This window comes from Eptesicus fuscus, chromosome 6, assembly GCF_027574615.1.
Source record: "Eptesicus fuscus isolate TK198812 chromosome 6, DD_ASM_mEF_20220401, whole genome shotgun sequence".
In the NCBI taxonomy this organism is placed as follows: Eukaryota; Metazoa; Chordata; class Mammalia; order Chiroptera; family Vespertilionidae; genus Eptesicus; species Eptesicus fuscus.
In genome coordinates, this window is record NC_072478.1 from 36,405,286 (window position 1) to 36,425,232 (window position 19,947).

Sequence of the window (19,947 nt, forward strand, 5' to 3'; positions counted from 1 at the left end):
AACATAAACATAGACATTATTTCTGAGGTTGTAATGGAATTACCTTGTGCTCCTGGGCCTTTTTTCTTAAGGATTTACAGTGCAAACTTCTCTTTTAGTGAGCCTCATCCTGGGACTTACATCTACAGCATAGTGGCTCAGGCCCAACCAGCATGGTTCAGCAGTTGGGCGTTACCTATGAACTAGGAGGCCGAGGTTCAATTCCAGGTTAGGGCACATGCCCAGGTTGGGGCTCGATCCCAGTGGGGAGTGTGCAGGAAGCAGCCAATTCTCTCTCATCATTGCTGTTTTTATCTTTCTCTCCCTCTCCCTTCCTCTCTGAAATCAATTAAAAAAAAAAAAATAGTGGCTCAGGAGCACAATTAGGTTGCCACATTAAAAGGAAAAAATATTTTCTAAGCAATATGTAGCATCAAATTTCAGAACTGGAAAAGAGCTTTATATCAATTGGACCAGTCTCCTTCAGGGAGACATGGTGGTCAACTAGGAGAATGTCCTAGGGCAGTGGTCGGCAAACTCATTAGTCAACAGAGCCAAATATCAACAGTACAACGATTGAAATTTCTTTTGAGAGTCGAAAACCGACTTCTGCGCATGGGCTACGAAGTTTCAATCGCACTGTACATGCGCGCCCGCATGTGGTATTTTGTGGAAGAGCCACACTCAAGGGGCCGAAGAGCTGCATGTGGCTTGCGAGCCGCAGTTTGCCGACCACTGTCCTAGGGCAGCTGGTAAGAGAGAGTCAAACATTAATTCATTCAAATTTATGTGCTATTCTTTGATTCTCCACATTTTTCTAATCATGATGGGATCGCTACCCTCTGGCAATGGGCAAGGAGACACCTCATTAGTGGTGTTGCTCTTATATCAATCAGAGGAAAAGTAGATGTACAGTCCTTAGTTCATCCTAGCTTGATGCCTGTGTCAGTGGCCAGAGCTGTTTCATGCCTGAGGCACATAAAATGAAAAAAGAAAAGAAAGAAGAAAAAAAAAAGATGGGATCACTTATACAAAGAAAAAAATACTCATGTACAAAAGGAAAAACAAGGTTATGAAAGAAATTAAGAGTAAAGTAATAAAGCTTATACCTGGGAATTGGTTCAGAGTTGGGCTGTGTTTCTTTTTGGTTCAGTAACATCAGACAAGTCATGTAACCTTTCAGTTTCCCCATCTGTAAAATGAGAATTTTTTTTTTTTTTAGTATTAAATAAGGCATTGCATTTTAAACACTTGTCCTATTGGCCAGAAAAAGTAAATAGCCAATAAATGTTAGTTAAAAAATACATACCAATATTTATGGGTTAATATAGTTTTATGATAAGAATATTAGATTTAGTTCTGAGATTCTTGATAATCAAGGTGGAGAGGAAAACTGCAGTTAACATGGAAAACACTGATAGAAATTTATCCCACAGGGTTCTGAGGACATGGAATATTAGAGTTATGACTTTGGCTCCAATACTAAATTTGTAAGCTTGGACAAGTTTATTTAACCTCTGTACCACATATAAATAAGTGACTGGATGTTTAATTTTAGTTGCTTTTGATTTTACAGAAAGTGTTTGTTGAATAGTCTTTTGGGAATTGTCTTTGTCCCTCAACAGTATCTTAATGACTTATAGTATACTAGAGGCCTGTTGCATGAAATTGGTGCACTGGGGTGGGGGGGGGGGGTGTCTCTCAGCCCGGCCTGTGCCCTCTCGCAGTCCAGGACCCCTTGGGGTATGTCCGCCTGCCAACTTAGGCCTGATCCCCTTGGGCAGTCAGACATCCCTCTCGCAGTCCAGGGCTCTCACAGTCCAGGATCCCTTACACCTTACCGCCTGCCTACAGCAGAGGTGGGAGAAGCTCCCGCCCCCACCGCTGAGCTCACCAGCTGTGAGCCTGGCTTCTGGCTGAGCAGTGCTCCCCAGCGGGAGCACACTGACCAGCAAGGGACAGATCCTGCATTGAGCGTCTGCCCCCTGGTGGTCAGTGCGCATCATAGCAACTGGTCATTCCGCCACTCAGTCGATTTGCATATAAGGGTTTTATTATATAGGATGACTAGTTCATTCATGTTCATTGCTTTGTAACATTCCATTGTATGATTATATCACAATTTGTCCATTCCCCTGGTGTTCCTGGGGCTTTTGCTATTGTAAATGGCAGTGCTATACAAACTTCTGTGCAGGTCTCCTGGTGGTCAAGTGCACTCCTCTACAGTAACCTCTCCTGTAAATTCCAGCTGTCTCAGGGGCCCCAAACTCACTCTTCGCCTCCTTAGCGGTATGACCACTGTTTGAGCTCCACGTTCCTGTACCATGTTTGGTAGACAGACATGGTGAACCTGGGGTTTACCTGCTGTGCTTCCCTTCTCTCAAGTATCTCAGTCGGCTTTGCCTGTTATACAACTCCTGAAAACATTTGCCCCATATATTTTGTCCAGTTTTATAGTTGTTTAGGACAGGAGTATATGTCCAATACTCATTACTATGTATGGTCAGACATGGAAGTCTGTTGATCTCTATATTTTACTGAAAGTTTTAGTTTTGCTTTGTGCATTTGTTAGTACAGCTAGAGTTTACTTGCTCATATCAAAAGCCAGAGACAAATTTCATAATTTAAAGAATACATTCTTCAAGATGCACTTATTAGTAATTTTATCCAAGGGTTAAATTGGACCACTGAAGATTACATCCTACACATGCTATATGAATTGTGTGATAAACAGTTTATTCCCTTATTGAGCACTAGTTCACCCCCAGTTTAAGAGGAAGCTTAACTTTGAACTTCATTTCTTCACTTGTAAAGTAGGAATAATATCTCATATATGAAGCACAGGTATACACACACACACACACACACACACACACACACACTTATAGAAAGTCTGCAGTGTAGCTGTCTTAAATCTGATATTGACAGATTTTAAAACTTTGAAATGAGGTAATAATAGCTAAAATTTATATTACCCTGAATATATGCAAGAACTATTCTAGTACTTTATGTATGTTAACTTATTCAATCCTAGTAACAATCCTATGAAATAAGCACTTACAAAAGGGAAAACTGAGGCATAGAGGTTAAATAACTTATCCAAGGTCACACAAGTAATTTGTAGTGGAGTAGGGATTCCAATACAAAGTCCATATACTATACTACTATTCAGATGACCAGATGGAAACATCATTCTATTATGAAAATTGCAGAACCCTTTATCCCACCTCTGCTCAGATGCGGTTACCAGGCCTGATTCACTTAGAAAACAGACATCCAACAACCTTAATTATGGGCATTTCAAAATTTTAAAAATGAAAACTGCAAAGCAATTATTGAATTTAGAAATAGTCCCTCCTTTAATCTCTAGGGATAGCATTCCCCTCAAATCATTCTGACTTTTGTCCATTTTCTTGCAACAGATTGATTCTCATGAATAACATGCATTTTTATAATGCTCAATACTTTCTAAAAGTGTTTTTAAATGGATTGTCACATGCACAAACTGTTGGCCTACTGAGTATCTGGCTCAGGTCAGGTACTTGTCATATTTTCTACTGAATTATAAGTGGATTTTTTCCCCAATTACATTCTATCCAGAAATGAAATTTATTTCAAGATCCCCACGAGAGACTATCTTAAGAAATATGTGAGCCCACATTTACTCCAGTCTGGAGCTGCCAGTTTTTCTTATTTTTTAGGCATAGGAGCTGAGAATTGGAAGACACAATAGCAAAGTCAGTTTAGAGCAAGTTTCCCAAATCAACAGGGTCACTTACTTGGATGTTAGTAGCCAATCTTCTTGAGATGCCATGTGTTGTGCCACAAGGTCCTATGGCCTATTTCTAATTTCATTTTCGTAGGCTTCCCTTCTTTCTACTCAGTCAGTTGTAGAGAATTTTGACTTAAAAGACATTTTTGCTTTCAATAGGCAATTATATTGTAGAATATACTGTCAAAAAAGATGTATGTTGCTGGGGTTGTTTTTTTTTTATAATTGGATATGGGACTTAAAAAAAAAATTGCTACACATAAGTAACCAGAGGCAAAAATAAACCTTTGTTTCCTTCCTACACATACTGGTAGGTAAGGTCTGAGTATTCTAAGCACACTCTAAGAACTCAACCCCAAACTCAAGCACAAACTCAATATATAACTATGGCTTATGATATCTTAGCTATTCTACTTGTTTATCTTATGAACAATCCAGTTATTACTTCAAATGTGCAGTGATTAGATTTAGAAACGATTACAAGTACTGAAAAAAAACCCCATGAATTAAAATACAGTATTTTATTTTTTCTCATCTAAAAAACAAGCAACCCAGAATTAAGATATACATAAACTTCTCAAATTTATCCCTAATAAAATTCTGAATATTTATACAATTTCTACAGAAACATACAGTGTATCAAAATCTGCACAAATCAAATTTATAAAATGTGTAGAAATGCATAGTGATATTATCAACTTACAAAGCAAGGATATGGGAATTATTTCCAAAGCGGCCTACAGTAGAAAATAGTCATTATGGCAGCAGCTTCTGATGTTTTTTTTTCTTTTGTGTTTGGTAAGGTTTCTGATTTCAATATAGAGAATCATTTTCATAGATTATCTTAACGAATTGCACAAAATATCTATTTAAAATTTACATGCACAGTTTATGTGCCACCTTTCTTAGGCCTATGCATAGTTAACAAGGTTATAATTTATTCAACAAGAAAAATGGAGCCTATTTGCAAACACACAAGTAATTGTAAGTACCAATTCTCTTTCTTTCTTATAGTTGATTTATTTTGCAATTATTTAAGCATATAAATTTACTCCTTTTTAAACATCTCTAGAGATGAATGAAAGTTAAAATGGTTGATTATAGATCAGTAGCAAAATACAAATAGTTCAAAATTATAAATAAAATTCTGTTTAGGATATTTAACTCACTCTCCAAATTTAAGGACTAGCCTTGGAAGAAACAGATTTGTAGACTTTTAAACAAATGTAGGTGGTTTTTTTTCTTTTCTTTTATGAGCTTTAATTAAAAGTATTTCCCTCTGGCAGTAGTTTGTGAATTCCTTTCATTGTAATGATATCATGATTATAGGATCAAAAATGCTTAATTTACTTGCCATTTCCCAACTCATGTTATTTGCCCCCCACTTAACATAGCATTTTATTATTAAAAAAAGTATATTTTTATTGATTTCAGAGAGAAAGAAACATCAATGATGAGAATCATTGATTGGCTGCTTCCTGCCCGCCCCCTACTGGGGATCGAGCCTGCAACCTTGTGCCCTGACCAGGAATCGAACTGTGACCTCCTGGTTCAGAGGTCGATGCTCAACCACTGAGTCACGCCGGTCAGGCTTATTAATATAGCATTTTAATATTTTGAGTAAGAAAAGAGTATTTCGTTAGAAATAAAAACCTAACCAATCATCTCCAGTATTTGGTTTTCCTATACTGTCTTAGTAAATGTTTAAATCCAAACAAGTCTTCTATTTACTGGAAAAATACTAATAGAAATATACTTCCTAAAAAAATTAATAAAGACTGGAGGGGGGGAAATAAAAAAAATAAAGATTAGGGAACTAACACTTAATCTAACAGAAAGGAGTTCATATTTGTTAATGAACTGTATTTTTAAATAGCCTTTTTAAATTTTTAAAAAATGTGCAGGGAATTTCATTTGGATGAAGATATAAATAAAACATCCATTCACTCTTGGCTTGAAAGGTTGCACAGCTTAGGTTATAATACACAGGAGCTTTGTAAGGCTTAATTTAACAAGGGTTCGAAAATTCTTAATTCAGAATGAACCTTTGATGTTGGTTTACAGCAGTGTTTTGTTGTTTTTGTTACCTCCCCTCGCCCCCATTTTAAGATTTGAAACTGAGAATTATAGTTTTCTAAAATGACAGGTATTGGGGGAAAGTAAATTCCAGAGGTCAATGGTCGATTTTTCTCTAGTTGGCAGACCCTTCTGCTCTCTTAGTTGGTATTAACAGAGGGCAGTGGGAATGCCAGCAAGTAAGGAACTTAATGCCATACAATCTTCAATTCCTATGGGAATTCTTTGGGATTTCTTGTTATTTTTTTCAAGCCATACAACATTTGATCTCAGAGCAAATGGTAGCACATAAATTCATTTCTGTGTAGTAAAAGTATTTACTGGTGACCATTCCATCATTACCATCCTATACATTTCATTGAAAGCTCTTGAAATATATACTGAGAAAATGAAAGAGGCACTAAATGTGTTGAAATTCACCTTTCAAAAAAGCAGCATGACTGTGAAGGAAGGCCACCTTGGCTAATAACCTGTGGCAGTGCTTCAAAAAGATGTAAAATTAAATAAAGACACAACAGGTTGATAATCACCAAGTTATATATGAAAGTCTGGTTACTCCAACCTTTTTCAAGTGTGTTAAAAAAAAAAAAATCAAACTGCCTGTCAGACCCCTGAGTGTAATCCCAAAGAAGACAAAGATGCTTTTAGCTCTGTTCTGAACAGATACAAATGCACAAATTACCGACATCATCTTAAAACAAAACAAAACAAAAAGATGTAAACATCTATAAAGTTTAAGGTAAAAGCAGTTTTGTAAACAGTAACTGCAGATGACAATGTTATTGTAAAGTCACAGTTTATCAATGTCCTTCAAACCTATCAGGAGGTGCTGGGTTTGGAGCTGTACAGAGTTAATAATAGTTGCAGCAGGTTTCAGGCGGTTTTCAGTCCTGTGAAAATTTATGTGTCAGTAGGTAGGTTATTGGTTTCTTTTATTCTTTCTAAACACTATGGATGTTATTCATTTCCCACTTCTGAGTCATTTTACTGGAGTCACAATTGGAGAGAAACACTTGATGGAGGACATCCGAGCGGTCTAAGCACTTTCCGGAAGGAATGTGAGTAAACCTGTGCAGGTTCTGGAAAACACAGAAAAAAAGTTTTAAATTTGTACTTTTTTGATGTTACTGACATTAGAAGAAGTCCTTATTTGGCTTTCATACGAAGTTAATTCAAATCAGTAGGCCGTCTTGACGTTTTGTTGATGGTTTCCTTTGTTATGCAAAAACCTTTTAGTTTGATGTAGTCCCATTTGTTTATTTTTTCTTTTGTTTCCCTTGCCGGAGGAGACATATCCAAAAAAACATTAAGAAGAGCATGTCAGAGTTTAGTGCCTATGCTTTCTTCTAGGAGTTTTATGGGTCTTACATTTTAAGTTTTTAATCTACTTTGAGCTTATTCTTATATATGGTGTAAGAGAGTGATCTAGTTTCATTTTTTTGCATGTACCTGTGCAGTTTTCCCATCACCATTTATTGAAGAGACTGTCTTTACCCCATTGTCTATTCTTGTCTCCTCTGTCATAGATTAATTAATCAAGTAGGCATAGATATATTTCTGGGCTCTCTATTCTGTTCCATTACAAAATAGTCACAGGGATATAAAGTACAGCATAGGGAATATAATACTGTAATAACTATGTATGGTGTCAGCTGGGTACTAGACTTATTGGGGGGATTAACCATTATACTATACACCTGAAACTAATATAATATTGAATGTCAACTGTACTTGAAAAATTTTTTTTGGAAAAAAAAGATAATTCAAGCAAGATGGACAGGCTTCAACCAACCAACCATACATCAGACTTCAAACTTTTCTTGATCGTCAGTCTTCTAAGTGCTTTTATTGTTTATATAAAGACTTACAAGTTATAATGTACTGCTGGTACCGCAAGTTCAGTGCATACAAACCTAAATTCATTATCTTCCCCTCCAAATCTATTTTTCTAATTCCTATTCTGACTAATGACAATATCAGCTTTCCAGTCCTCATGATAGAGACATTCATGTTTTACCTTCCTTCCCTTCCTCACTTCCTCTCTCTCCCTCCCTTCCTGTTGAGCAGTCACAAGGTGTGATATTTGCAATATCACTGGTGTATATACCCTTTCCCATCCCCATTGCAATGCCTTAGTTTAGCCCTCATCATCTGTTGTAGGTTTCTTCACATACTTCAAGGCTTCTTACAGGGTGGTCCTCAGACTATCTCAGATTGTATCTGTAAGGTCAAAACTACTTTCGTAATAATACCAAGACCCCACTTGCCGTTTTCCTCGTATTGACTTTTATCTGACGGTGCAAAAGCAATGGTGGGTAAAAGTGCCGGTGCCTCAGCATAAGTTAAGCAGAGTCACTAAACTGCTCATAGTCACATTCTAACAGTTAAAGAAGGAAATGCCAGTTTCACTTAAGAATGTCCTCGATGAAGCTGTAAAACTTACTAGTTTTACTAAATCTTGACCCTTGAGTATACTTTTAAAAATAGTCTATAAGATGAAATGGGAAATATGCATAAGACACTTCTGTATAGTGATTACCACGGTTATCTTGAGGGAAAGTACACATGCAACTGTTTGACTTGAGAGTTCAACTAGCTGCTTTTTGAATGATTTGTCATTTTTTATTTCTAAAATATATTTTATTGATTTTTTACAGAGAGGAAGGGAGAGGGATAGAGAGTTAGAAACATCAATGAGAGAGAAACATTGATGAGCTGCCTCCTGTACACCCCCCACTGGGGATGTGCCCGCAATCAAGGTACATGCCCTTGATCGGAACCGAACCTGGGACCTTTCAGTCCGCAGGCCGCTCTATCCACTGAGTCAAACTGGTTAGGGCCATGATTTGTCATTTTGACTAGAAAGGTCAACTCACAGACAAACTACAATTATTCAAACTTTGTAGACATTTTCATGAAAAGGAAGTGAGCCTGTCCCTTCAAGAAGAAAAACAACAATCACAAAAAATAAATCCACAAATCTGACAGTATTTGTTGCCATTGCTACAAGTTGAGTTTTCAAGCAAAAATTAAGAATTTTTGAAAACTGGCGACCACCACCGTGAACTTGATAGCTTCCTAATATGTATATTTTTGACATTGCACAATGAAATGTGTCACCATTTACATGATCATGACTTAGTGAACCATGATTTTCTAAATGAGCAATGCATGATGTTACAAAAGCTGACATGGGTAAAAAATCCACTCAAAGACCAATGGATTTTAACATAGAACAGTGTTCACTTATATGGTTTCAGATTTTAAATGACAAATAACTTAAGAAACTATCACTTATAGACTTGTGTAGTAGCATCAAGGAATAGCCAAATTATCTGAAAATGCTATTAAATTATTCCTCTTTTCCAACTGCATGTTTATGTGAGGCTAGATTTCCCTCATCTACTTCAACTAAAACAAGATATAATTTCAAATGGAATGTAGAATTGGTATGAGAATTCAGCTGCCTTCTACTAAACCAGATAAGGGATTTGCAAAACTATAAAACAATGCCTTTCTCACTTTTTTGAAAAAGTTATTATTCATTAAAAGTATTATTTATAGCCAAAACCGGTTTGGCTCAGTGGATAGAGCGTCGGCCTGCGGACTCAAGGGTCCCAGGTTCGATTCCGGTCAAGGGCATGTACCTTGGTTGCAGGCACATCCCCAGTGGGGGGTGTGCAAGAGGCAGCTGATCGATGTTTCTCTCTCATCGATGTTTCTAACTCTCTATCCCTCTCTCTTCCTCTCTGTAAAAAATCAATAAAATATATTTAAAAAAAAGTATTATTTATATTAATATGCAATAGGGCTAATATTAGTTTTATATAAATTATAAATTAATACATAAATACCTGTACAATTTATTGGATTAACTTCTAATTTTGGGTATTTTGTTAGCTATAATCTACATAAACATAATCTGTGTGAGAAGAGTTTCAATAATTTTTAAGAGTGTAAACGGAATCCAGAGACCGATGCATTTGAGAACTTGTGATGAAGCGTTTCAGTTCATATTTCACAATGTTTCCAGAATTATTTTCCTAAAAATATCCATTGTTTCCTATCACTACATTCCTCAAATAATGCCAACTGCTCTCCTAAACTTACAAAGTGAAGTTCAATGTTCTGTCATATGGAGGGCAATTCTAAACATGATTCCTAGAATTTTTCTCTACACACTTTCATGCCATGCCTTTGCTCACCCATTTGTCTTACTTACTCTCCATGAGAAGTCTCTTTATACTTCAGTGATACTGGTACAATGATACTTCTTCTATGAAACTCATCAGAAATAATGCCTATTAATCTCTCTTCTGCTGTCTTATGGCATTGTGTTTATTTTAATTTCTACCTTTTCCCCTCCTTCTCTGCTATTGTAGTATGATGTGCTTATTTTTTGAAGTCACTACATCATCGGGCCCCAGTATTCAGGAGTGGGCAAAAGTAGATTTCACTATCCACTTTCATTGGTCATTAGTTAAATTATCAGCCATCATTACCTAAAAGATAAATTATAAGTAAGGATATGAAATAATAAAACCAACAATAATAATAGAAATAATAATAAATAATACAAGAATAAACTCTTTCATGTACTCACAACTATAAGCCTACTTTTGCCCACCCCTGTATGTTTAGTAACATCTGATGCACAAATGTATATTTAGTGCTGTGCCCTTTAAAATATCTAAAATATGCACATTTCATTTTTTATCTATTACTTCTCAATGGTAATTTCTGGTCTTTCAGCCTTCTTTTACTACTTTACTAATATTGTTCTCACTGACCCCATCACTTATTGCTATTATTCATTTCTTTGTGGAAATAAATGCTCTGTTCTTCAAGATTTATGCTGATCTTCTCCTTCCTAACTTGTTATAAAAAAATCAGCAATTGACGCACTCACCACTTTATAGTAATTATCTATGAATGTTGATGACTGGGAATATTAAGCTAGGTCATAATACATACCAACAGAGCAAACAAGTGCTTGCATGACAGTCAGGGTATGGTAACATATATTAAATGAGTAAAAATAAAGTTGAGGTTGCCAGGTTATTTCAGATTGGGGCAGCTTTCCGAACTTTATGTTTTGCAATATATTTATTTTAGCCAAGTGCATACTTTGAAAATTATACATAAATCCATCAATATGATGGAATCCTCAACTTGGCACAGAACTCTTGAATATTCACAGCTAAAATAGAAAAACTGTTCCTTCCCACAGTGTCAACTAAATATGACTTTTAAAGCAAGAAACAGGCAACATTTATCTAACTATTGTATCTATAAAACGATAAGTAACGAAGGCCTAGATTTCCAAGTGTTATTTGTCTGTCTCCAACGCCACCTGCTGGACAACATGAAATATAAACACAGTATTTTTTGTTACATATATTTGCCCTCACAGAACACTGATTTCCCGGGTTACTGACATTAGCGGGTCTTTGCGGATATCTCATGACCTCATTACATGACAATATTGCACCAGAGAATAAAAATGATGCTTCATTATGGAACAATGGAGTCATTAGTGCTCAGGAAAACAAATGACTAAATGAGAGGGCAATGCAAGTCAATTTGAATGCAGGTTTTAAGATTTATACATCTAAATTCCACAATGTAGGTGTTATTAAAATGAAATAGCATATAATTTTATTTTGGAAGTTGAAATGCAGAATACCTTGAAGTACTGCCATTCCTTATATTCATTTAGGTTACAGTGTGTAATCATGATTTTTGATCCATCAGGCCCCTTTGTCAAACACTGGTCATATTGCATGAGTTGATTTGCTTCGTTGATTCGGAAAAGCTATTAAAAAAAAAGAAATAAAAAAATAACAGAGGCACCTTCTCTGCTGATACACAAAAGCTAACTCAATGGCTATCTTATTTTTTTATAATATTTTTGTACATTCAGAACTATAAATCCAAAGACCGGAATTGTATTCATTTTGATGTTAATGAACTAACAATGGAAGGATTATGCTCTTTACCCTCTTAGATACAGAAGGGGTCATTAACACATATTTATCATGTACCAACAATGTGAGAAAATACAAGTGAAAACAGATCTGATGTCTTACAATCTAAATTGGAGGCAAGAAAAATACATAAGAAAGTAGGAAAATATATTAGGGGAATATACATTACTGGCAGTAACATTCCAGCTTATTGGGAGGAAATGTGGAATTCTGGATAATATTTACAGATACAATTGTTAGGGAGCTAGGCATGCAGAGTTATAGACTCACACAAGAATACATTCTAACTAGAGGCTGGTGCCTCTCTGTCAGTCGGACAGCCGCAGAGCGGGGAGAGGCTCCCGCTATTGCCGCTGCCTTGCCAGCGTGAGCCCTGCTCCTGGCTGAGTGGCGCGCCCCCTGTGGGAGCGCACTGACCACCAGGGGGCAGCCCCTGCATTGAGCGTCTGCCCCCTGGTGGTCAGTGTGAGTCATAGCTACCGGTTGTCCCGCTGTTCGGTTGATTTGCATATTACCCTTTTATTATATAGGATAGAATGTCTTCTATTAAATTCTAGATTGTGACTGCTTATGTGAAAAGCAGTGCTGCTATTATACCCTCATTTAACTAAAAGTTTTAGCTCAGTTTTTTCTTTTTTTACAGAAAGGTTTACTTTACCAAACAAAGAAAATTACCAAACTAAAAACCAAAGGAATTCCCAAGATCAACAAGCCTGGCAGCTCTCACTGCAGAACCAACTTAAATATGAAAGGAGGTAATTTACCTGGTTCCCTCCCATCCTGTGGCAGGGTCCTAGTTCAACGAAGCCTCCATTCGTCCTTCCCATGCTATCAATGCAGTAAGCAGATTCAAAGCCTCTGATCTAAAAACAAGGAACAAAGAACCAATAGCAGGCAACCGTTTAGTTTTTATTATGCCCTAACATCAGAGTAAAAGAGTTTCATGTTAAATATTGCAGTTCATAGTGGACATATGGGTATGTGTAATGCCAGGTTATTACTGTATTTATTGTTAGTCTTGGAATAGCTTAGAACATAGTAGTCACCTTTGAAATAATTGAGGGTCTTTAACTCAATATTAGAATAGGCTCATTCTCAGGAAGGGCACTGGCCTATAGATTTTGATAAAATACCACAGAAGAAAAAAAAAGAAAAGATAGTAACTATTAAGTACAATCTCAGACTCAGATAATTCACGTGAATAAGAAGCAACTAGAGTTACCTGACCACAGTGGTCACAGACACTGGCCCTAGATGTCCAGACCAGAACTGAATTTGTAGGGTAACTCCCAAATGGCTGAGAGGCACTTTGGTAGCTGTCTGCAGGGACCTAAGGGGCGAACGTTATGGCAGCCGGATCAGGCAGTGAGACTTTTCTCTAAGGATAAGGGAGATGAAAAGCCAACACAGTTTCCATCTTGGAAATGCATATTTCTTATAAAGATAACCTTTTCCCTTTTTAGAAATATTATATATCTCAGTTATAGATTACTATATGTTTTATTCATTTAGTCAGTATATACCCGTGACAATGTAAGAGCTTGAGAAGATACAAAGAGAAGCAAAAGGAAGTCCTGGTCCTCAGGACCCTCACGTCTGCAGGGAGGCTGAGGGGTCAAGTCAGTCAGGATGGAGGGATGGACGTTAGGAGGAAGAGCCCTCTCCCATAGCCGCCTGGAGAAATTCTGAAGCAGCTGGTGGGTGTTACCCTGAATGTGCAGGGAAGGCTGAAGAGTGAAACGTAAGGTGCCAGAACAGGAAGCGGTTAAATTCAGATTGAGACTGTAAAGGGAGGACAGAAAATCCCATCTATTTACTCACTTAGGCATTTATTTATTCATCCAATATGAAGTGAGTACTGTGTCAGGTATGTTGGAGGCTCTGATACACCCATGAATGAAACAGATAAAGACCCTTACCCCAGTGAGCTTATATTCTAGGGAAGAAAACAGAATTTAAGCCCAAGCCACAATAGAGTGATAGGCGCCGTGAAACAAAAGAAAAAGAGCAAGTTAATGAGGGCCTGTGTGGCTAGGAGTGTTTGGGGGATAGCAGGTGGCTCTCACTGAGAAGGTGCCATGGGAGCAGACTTGAGGTGTAGAGCTACGCATGCAGAGGGAAGGCGGTCCAGGCAGAGGGGGCAGCAAAGGCTGCCTGCAGTAAGTAAGGAGAACAGTGGGGCCGGAGTGAGTGAGGAGAGGAGTAGCAGATGAGGCCAGAGAGGAATAGGGCCAGAGATGCAGGCCCTAGAGGCTACTGGAAAGGACTGTGCCTTCCCTTTGAGGGACAGGAGGTGTCACTGCAGGTTTCTAACAGGAACACGATCATTTTTGAAAGACCACCCTGACTGCTGTGTTTAGAACAGGATGTAGGAAGGCAAAGCTAGTCTCAGTGGCTTAGACGAGAGTAAGAAAGGATCAATCAGAGTCGAACTAGATGTAAGTGAGAGAGAAGGAAAGGATTCAAAAGAGACTCCAAAGCTTTGGCCTGAGCAATCAGCAAAGATAGGCTGGGGAGGGGAGACAGGGAGGTCACTGTTGGATGCGTTGAGTTTGAAATGCCTATTAGTCAAATGGAGAGGTCCAGTAGGCAGTTGGATATACTTGTCTGAGCTCTGGGAGACAGATTTAGGTTAAAGATAGAAACTGGAGTCACCAGCATGTAGATGGTTTTAAAGCCACCAGACAGACAAGATCACCAAGAGAATGCCTTCCTTTTGCGGCATAGAAGGCACTATACTAATTAGGACAGTGGTCGGCAAACTGCGGCTCTCGAGCCACATGCGGCTTGCGAGCTGTGGTTTGCTGCTCTGTTGACTAATGAGTTTGCGACCACTGGGATAGGGGCTTAATCAGAAGGAACAACAACAGCCTGTAATTATTGGAATCGAGAGTCTAGGTCAGTGATCGGCAAACTCATTAGTCAACAGAGTGGCAAACCTCGGCTCCTGAGCCGCATGTGGCTTGCGAGCGCAGTTTGCCGACCACTGAATTAGGAGATTAAAAGATAACCAAAACTGGGGTCTGAACTGCCAGGGGCTATGGTCTGGTTGGGAGTTAAACACAACTTGCTGTAATAGCTCACAGAGGTGAAATAAGGGTATAAGAAAAAAGGTACTAAAATAAGAGGTGCAGAGAGAGTGGCATAGAGTCCTTTGTTGGCTTCTTGGAATTTCTTAGGAACGGACCCTGTCCTCTGTTTTCTCATCCAGCCCATGAAACAACCCCCTGCTGATGGCTCCAAACACACACTCTTAGATGTACCTTTGGCCTCTGTTCTGGGTTTCAGTAATACACGGCTTAAGATCTACTTGACAACTCCACCTGGGCCTTTCACAAGTCCAGAACACCAATAGAGAACTTGCTATTCCAGACCCCTCTCACTCATCCTGGCTACCAACTTCCTAATCTCAGATGCCACTTGGTCCACTACTCAAATAAAAAACAAAACTAGATGTCATCCTGGCCCATGTCCTTCGCATACAAATCCATCAGTGACCTACCTCCAGATCTTCACTTTGTATGCTTCTCTCCATCTCTGTCTTCACCACTCTCGTCCAAGCCCCCATCACTTCTCACTGGAAGTACCCTACTGATTTCCTAAAATGTCATTATTGTTTCTACTCTAAATTCTCACAGCAGTGTGATTAAAACAACAGCATAAATCAAATCACGTTACCTTTCTGTTTAAAAACCCTTGCATGGCTTCCTACCACCCTTACGATAAAAGTCCTCCCTCCTCACCTGCCTGTCACTTCACCTTATTAAACCTGCTCTTTTCTGCTCAAGCATGCAAAGCATTTCCTGGCTCAGAGCCTTCAAACTCATTCTTTTCTTTACCTGGAACACTTCCCTAGCTCTCTGATTTCAGATCTCAGATTAATGTTACCTCCTCAGAAAAGCCTTCCCTACCCTATCCTTATGTCCTCTTGAACATCACCTAATTTCCCTCATAGCCTTTACCACCATCTATCATTATCTTCTTTGTTTTTCCTGTTGTTTTTTTTTTTTTTTGGGGGGGGGGGGGGCGTTGTCTCTCATCCACTAGCATCTAAGTTTCCTGTGGAAAAGGACTTTGTTTGTCTTGTTTTCTTTCTATATAGAAGAGTGACTGGCTCAGCCAATATTTGTTGGACATATAATCAAGCAAAAACATATAGATGTGAAAGTTCGTGGCATGTTTAATACAGCGACGAGGCAGCACCCATATATATGGGTGGGTGAATCAGAAATGCACCCAGTTACAAAGGCAAGTTTGAAGAAACAAAGAAATGACAACAGAGATCAATGACTTTGATTTTAATTATTTCCAGTTACCATTCATTCATTCATTCATTCACTTGACAAGCTTTTTGAGGGCCTTAGTACATGGTGGTCTCTGCATTAGTTCACTGGGACACAATGGCGAACAAATACTGACTGGCTAAGAGAGAGGCAATTTTCAGTGTTATGAGAAATCATGCAAAAACCACAGGACTGAGTCTTTTGATGGAGTGGTAAAGAAAAAGAAAGACTTTTCATTGAGAAAAGCCTACAGTGGTAATTCCTACATTGAAAGCAGTAATAATAAGTTGTAATTAGCCAAGGAAGGGAGTCAGATTGAGGGGTAGAGAAGTGGCAGGAGAGAGTGGACAGTGTTCCAGACTAGAGGAGCCATATGTGCAGAGAGGAGAGGACACACAGTCAGCTGCTCAGGGTGGTTGTAACTGGGAAGGTGGGGGAGGTACCGGACAGATTTACCCAAACTTTCCCTCAAGATTCTTCTCCCTCGTACATTTCACCTTTCTCTGCATTCTCCCAAACTCGTCTCCAAACACATGCACTTTGATATCTGAATATCACTGATACTTACTTCTCCCCAGTCAACATTTTTGGGTGGCAAAGGGTAGTGTGAGGTGATATCATAAGCAATCTCTTCCATGAACCATTTGAAACTTTTGCAGTTGTGATCTTCTCGAAATTTTTTCAGCTCAGAGATATCCCCATATGCTAACGCCTTGGATTCAGGACGACTGGCATAGAAGTAGTCTTTATATTCATCCCACCAGACCTCAACAACTCTAACATAATTCTGTGGAGAAAAAAATTAATATCATTATAACAAATACAAATATTTGTAATGTCATAAACAGCTTATCTTAGACATCTGCAATATGACCAACATATGACAAACTTATCTCAATAAGACCTAATATTTAAACAAAAATGCAACTGAGCTAATGACTCTAATATGTCAACTACCAAGGATAAAAATCATCATGTGTGTTCAACTAAAAAGTGATGGACATAGACTCTTAGCTGCAATAAATACCTATTCTAAGAGAATATATTCTGTCCTGCTCCTAAAGGAAGAATTTGCTACCTAGAGGGGGTTTATGAGAGGCTGGCTAGACACTGGTGCTCCTCCCAGAATTATCTCCATACTACTAGCATATGCAGGGAAAAAATCCCATTTCATACAATAGTTTTGTTTAATAAAAACACATCTTTGTAAGAAAAAAATCCCATTTCAGAAACCATCACGAAAAACAATAACTTTAATAAAACACATCTTACAACTATAAAAGGACCATTTTACCATAACCCAGAATTAACTGGGTATTTTCCCCAGATGGTGCACTTTAAGAAAAAGTAACTAATGAACAATAAAAATCAGTTGACATTGTGATAACTGACAAAGACCTAACTTCTAAGGTTTTAGCGAATGCTGCATGTAGGCATGAATATATGGGACAGATTTAGTACATACTCAATCTAGTCTCTTGGTCTTCTCTGGCAGCATCAGCAAACTTTGTTGTAAAGGGCCAGAGAGAAAGCATTTTTGGCTCAGTGGTCCATAGATATCTCTGTTGTAACTACTCATCTCTGCTGAGAAAGTAGCCATAGACGGTGTAAACAAATGGGTGTGGGTTGTGCTCCAATACAACTTGATTTACTAAAGGGCTGGATTTGGCCCATTGTTTTCCATCAGGAGTAGGAAAATCTAGCATTCTTTTACATTTTTTTTCTACACTACAAGATAACTATCAAAGGGTGAATGTGACCTTGCAGGCATGTTATTGCAAAAGCTAGTGGCTTCAACCAAGTCTTAGGCAGCAGTCTCCTAAAAGAGCATGTAGTATAGCTAAGTATTTTGAATCCTTGCAAATCTATCCAAAATTAGACACAGTCCATGTCTTCTAGATGCTAATGAATGTGAAGAATTAAATGCACACAAATAAGGTTATAGCAACAAAAAGAAGGAATATTTGTTTGGGGTGGAAAGGGGCACCATGGAGGGATGCTGGATGGTTCAATCTTGAAAGAGTGGTTAATTAGGTGGGTATCGTATTGAGGGCAAATGAAGATGGCAAGTCATGGTGCATTTGGAGTCCTCCAAGTAGTTTGCCACAGGAGGAATGAATGCAGGATTCAGAGAAAACTGGCCTCACTTTCGTTTTAAGATGAGAATAATCATAGTCTTTATCTTTTAGTATGTTGTGAAAATTAAAAAATTAACCTATGGAAAGCATGTAGATTTGTGACTGATACCTAATAACCAATCAAAAAGTGTTAGCTATTATTATTATTATTTTTATGGACTTTGAGTTTTATCCTTTATATGAGAGTCATCAAAAGGTTTTAAACAGGAAACAGACACAAGGACATTGAAGCTGATGACAGAGAGCCAAGTGGGAGGCTGTTTAGTGTCCATGGGAGACATCTGAAGACCTGCACTAAGCATAGAAAGGAATGGACTTAAGAGATATGTATGAGGCCGAACTGTCAGGGCTTTATCAGGTGAGAGGTGAGTTGGACAACCCTAACATGCCCCCCAAGTTTTATTCATGAGCCAATAGAGAACACAGGAAAAGGAATCACTTTTGAGAAAAAGTGTAAAAGTTTGACTACGTTGAGTTTGAAATATCTAAGAGGATAATTCTAGAAGACAATTAACTATAAATATCTGAAGCTCAAAAACAAATGGGCTAGATTAATCCACAAAAACCATTGGCACCCTGGTGGTTGAAGTGCATGGTGCTAAAATTGGAGAAAAGGAAGTGCCTGGCACATTCGGGAATTCTCTAAGAATATGCCGAACATGACACTTATTGGGTAGTTTTTATGGAAGCTACAATTACTTTGTAGAGTGCTCTTGACTTGGTTAAGGACTCCAGAAAATGAAGGGCATCAGAGGGCTCTTAGAACTTACGACAGCAGCCCAACAAGACTTTCAACAGAGGCCGTTATCCTAGCAATGGGACATTTGGCCTCTGTATGGAGCTTCCCTGGTTTGTCCTGCTCTGAGGGACAAAAGATATTAATCTTTCACAAGCACTACTCAAAACTTGATTTTGTTTACTACAAAAACTCCTAATATAATTAATTTTTAAAATTAATTTAAATGTTTTAAATTTCACATGCTACTGTGAAATTAGGCCTTGTGGGATATGGCTGTTTGTCATTTTGATGTATTTTAAATAAATAAATAAATAAATAAATAAATAAATATTAATAAATAAATATTTATATATTTAATATTTATATATTTAATATATATATATATATGTAATATTTTCCTCATTTGTGACTAATAGAAGTTGGTATTTTCATTTCCACTACCTTCCTTTCCTACAGAGTGTCAGTCCTTTGGAATTTACTTACAATGTCTTTATGGAGAACATTCATGAATGGGATACAATGACTAATTTCAAAGAACAATAAGATATTTCATGAGTAAGTCTAGCCTAGAGTAAAAGTGAGGACCTGTGTGATTGCTTAAGAGATTGTCCTGTACTCTGACATGTACTCTGAGTACCACAGCATGTGGTACATAAATGTTAGTTCCCTCACCTTCTCCACTTTCAACCAGAAGACTCACCTTCATAGTTGGAGAAGACCCAACATTAATGGGCGGAGGATTCCCTTGCCAGCCCTCAAGACGGTAGATATGTCCCACACGAGAACAAGGGACAAACAGTAGTTTGCCGCCACACTGCCATATCTATCAAGAAAAAACACATGTGGAAGTTGTTTCAAATGCCAAAATAAATTACGGCTAAAAATTTGTCTTGTAACTGTAAATCTGAAATCTTAATTAGATACAGTGTCCACAGGGAATTTGTAAACTAAACAAATCTTAAAATAACTTGCC

The 19,947-nt window shown here is 37.9% G+C and overlaps 1 protein-coding gene and 1 pseudogene across 3 annotated transcripts in view; one reads left to right on the top strand and one right to left on the bottom strand.

Annotated features, from left to right (window-relative positions):
• The first annotated feature begins 816 nt into the window (after nucleotides 1-816).
• On the top strand, nucleotides 817-961 carry LOC114227680 (small nucleolar RNA SNORA48; annotated as a pseudogene).
• Nucleotides 962-6,547: 5,586 nt separating this feature from the next.
• Nucleotides 6,548-19,947, bottom strand: part of GALNT7 (polypeptide N-acetylgalactosaminyltransferase 7) — a 130,608-nt gene continuing 117,208 nt past the window's right edge. For all 3 annotated transcript variants that reach the window (XM_008155236.3, XM_028130710.2, XM_028130709.2), the window contains 5 exons: nucleotides 19,675-19,797; nucleotides 16,666-16,884; nucleotides 12,579-12,677; nucleotides 11,514-11,642; nucleotides 6,548-6,906 (listed from right to left, as the gene is read on the bottom strand). In XM_008155236.3, coding sequence (XP_008153458.1) covers nucleotides 6,769-6,906; nucleotides 11,514-11,642; nucleotides 12,579-12,677; nucleotides 16,666-16,884; nucleotides 19,675-19,797 — 708 coding nt within the window. In that variant the 3' untranslated portion in view covers nucleotides 6,548-6,768. The remainder of the gene's footprint in view (nucleotides 6,907-11,513; nucleotides 11,643-12,578; nucleotides 12,678-16,665; nucleotides 16,885-19,674; nucleotides 19,798-19,947) is intronic.